This window comes from Filicampus tigris, chromosome 20 (genome assembly GCF_054856515.1).
Source record: "Filicampus tigris isolate MCC_2025a chromosome 20, RoL_Ftig_1.0, whole genome shotgun sequence".
Taxonomy (NCBI): Eukaryota; Metazoa; Chordata; class Actinopteri; order Syngnathiformes; family Syngnathidae; genus Filicampus; species Filicampus tigris.
The window spans coordinates 2,386,839-2,389,240 of record NC_141236.1 but is presented as its reverse complement, the minus strand read 5'-3'; the positions used below and the strand labels follow the sequence as shown (position 1 = coordinate 2,389,240).

Below are 2,402 nucleotides of genomic sequence, written 5' to 3'. Positions count from 1 at the left end.
GTGTGTGTACAGTATCTCGCTCTCAATCACTGTTTCTCTCCATATAACAAGTTTTTAATTTTTTTTTTAACCACTTTTTTCGGACTATTTTTTGTTTTTGGCCCCAGTACACAGGTGTTCGTCCTGTTTCATTAAACATTTTCATTTCTTAGCCATTTCTGCACAGTATTTTGAGTGGGGAAAAGGGAAAAGCTAATTTTTTAGTGGACTAAGCCAATGTTTTTATTACAACGGGTCGGCATTGCTCATTGGTAGAGTGGTCGTTTCCCAACCCGGAGGTTGTGGGACCGATCCCCGGTCCCACGTTGAAGTATCCTTGAGCAAGATACTGAAGCCCCAGTTGCTCCTGATGCTGTGTCCTCAGTAGGTAGATGAGGTAGAGTGAAAGTGTGAGTACCCAAGGTAGAAAGGCGCCATATAAGTGATAGCCCATTTACCGTATTTTAATTCCAATTTAGATGATGTTTGAATCAACATTGATGCTGTGTGATATATGGTTGAAAAGCAAACGTTGACCCAACATTCTATCAACCTTGCGCTTTCTGTATAATTTCTACTTTAGGTTTCAACGTAGATTCAACACTTAAGCCGAACTGCATTTCAACATTGATTCACCCATATTTTGCTATTTGGGTATGGAGGCCCACTAGTTTAAACACAGCATTCTGATTAATCTTGCGTTTGTGGAATATGAGTTAAGCAGCAAAATCTTTTTAGCCGTCTCAGGGAGCGGCCATTTTGTCACTTCTGTTGACTGAAAATGACATCACAGATGCTCAGGGCTCAGGTAACGACAAATCATAGCTCAGCTTCAGAAAACAGATGAGCTGTGATTGGTCCTTATCTGAGCCCTGAGCAGTTGTGATGTCATTTTCAGTCGACAGAAGTGACAAAATGGCTGCTCCCAGACATGGCTAAAAATGGGTGGATTTTGCTGCTTAACTCATATTTCATATTAATTATATTGCCTTGTTTCAACTAGCGGGCCTGCTTAGGCATCTTGAAAAAAATATGTTTGGGTCAACTCCCTCTTTAAAGGGAGTCCGTTGTTAATGAAGGATCCCCCTTTGTTGGGCAAAAAGGGAGTTCGAGTAGTATAACATTTCTTGTCTGATTTATTTATACATTTGTGTTTCCTCAAGTTGACTGTTCTGTGACTGGTAAAACATTCCGGTCATGAGATAATGCGGCCTTATGTTCCGACACCGAGAAGATTTTCATAGTGTGTGTGAGGAAGGACGAAGCTTCTCCGGTCACGGCTTTACAAGTCACCACCCGAAGCAGCTCCTGTCGGAAGCGCCCGCTGACCATGCAGTAGAGCAAGAAGTTAGTGGTGGAGTTCAGATTCTGGAGCATGTTAGCCAAGTCGCCGGCGACATTGATGGGGATTCTGTAGTCGTTTCTGTTAAAGTTCTCCTTGTTGTACTTGGTCCTCAGGATGCAGTATGTGACAAAGCGAGGCAGGCTAAGCACCACAAAGGCCACGGAGACTGTCCCCAGCAGGAGTAGGGTCCTTCTTAACATGCCCCTTGTGCTGCGGCCGTGCATGACGCGACGCTCCTCCTTTGTGAATAGATTACTGGCGCGGCACAGGTGATGCCCGATGAGGTAATTAAAGATAATCACCAGCACTATGGGGATACCCCCCGAGAGAAAGGTGGTTATCCATACAATGACAGTGGGGTAGATCTCATCCCGGTATTGACATCGGGGCAGAGTGACGTTTTCTCCGTCCACCGTAATATTGGCGGATACGACGACGTTAATCCAGCCGAGCGGCACCGCAACCAAGTGAGACGCCACGACGATGGCCACGCAGGTCAGTTTAGTGACCCTCGTGTGAGAGAAGTGCTGCTTGGCCGCCGTGCTGCGGAGTACCAGGTAGCGCTCGATGGTGAACACCACCACGATCCACGACGAACTGTAGAGGGAGCCGTACTGCAGGAAGCCCAGGATGCCACACCACGGGTGGGAGTGCCAGAAGGGCTGCAGCAGCCAGAAGGTGAGGGTCAGGTCGATGAGGATCACCCACACCAGGTAGAAGGTGTCCACGATAGCCAGGCAGCTGAGATACACCACGGCTGTGGCAGACATTCCGCATTTACGGAAGCAGATCATGTAGAAGGTGAAGAGGTTTGCTGCGAGTGTGGAAAAAAAGACAAAAAAAACCAACATGGGTTGAAGCCAGAAGTTATTGTTTATTGTTTTTGCAGAGCGCCCCCAGCCACCACGTAGCTCCGCCCCTATGAGTAACTACAACTTTTTTACAAGCTAGTTGATTTTTTTTTAATATTTGCAAGCTCAAATTTGACTTAAGCACGCTTCAATTACAGCACCGTGAAATGAAGTGATGAGAAGGGAAAAAAACATGCCTATGCATGTTGAGCAGTTCACAGAAACAA

The 2,402-nt window shown here is 46.2% G+C and overlaps 1 protein-coding gene across 1 annotated transcript; it reads right to left on the bottom strand.

The window, feature by feature from the left end:
- Positions 1 to 1,103: 1,103 nt before the first annotated feature.
- Positions 1,104 to 2,178, bottom strand: LOC147127836 (putative G protein-coupled receptor 139). The gene has a single exon (XM_086019291.1). The coding sequence runs from the start codon at positions 2,173 to 2,175 to the stop codon at positions 1,138 to 1,140; it is 1,038 nt and encodes a 345-aa protein (XP_085875417.1). The 5' UTR covers positions 2,176 to 2,178; the 3' UTR covers positions 1,104 to 1,137.
- Positions 2,179 to 2,402: the final 224 nt, after the last annotated feature.

Coding starts and splice junctions, on each gene's coding strand:
- LOC147127836 (XM_086019291.1), bottom strand. CDS start 2,175: ATGTTGGTTTTTTTTGTCTTTTTTTCCACACTCGCAGCAAACCTCTTC.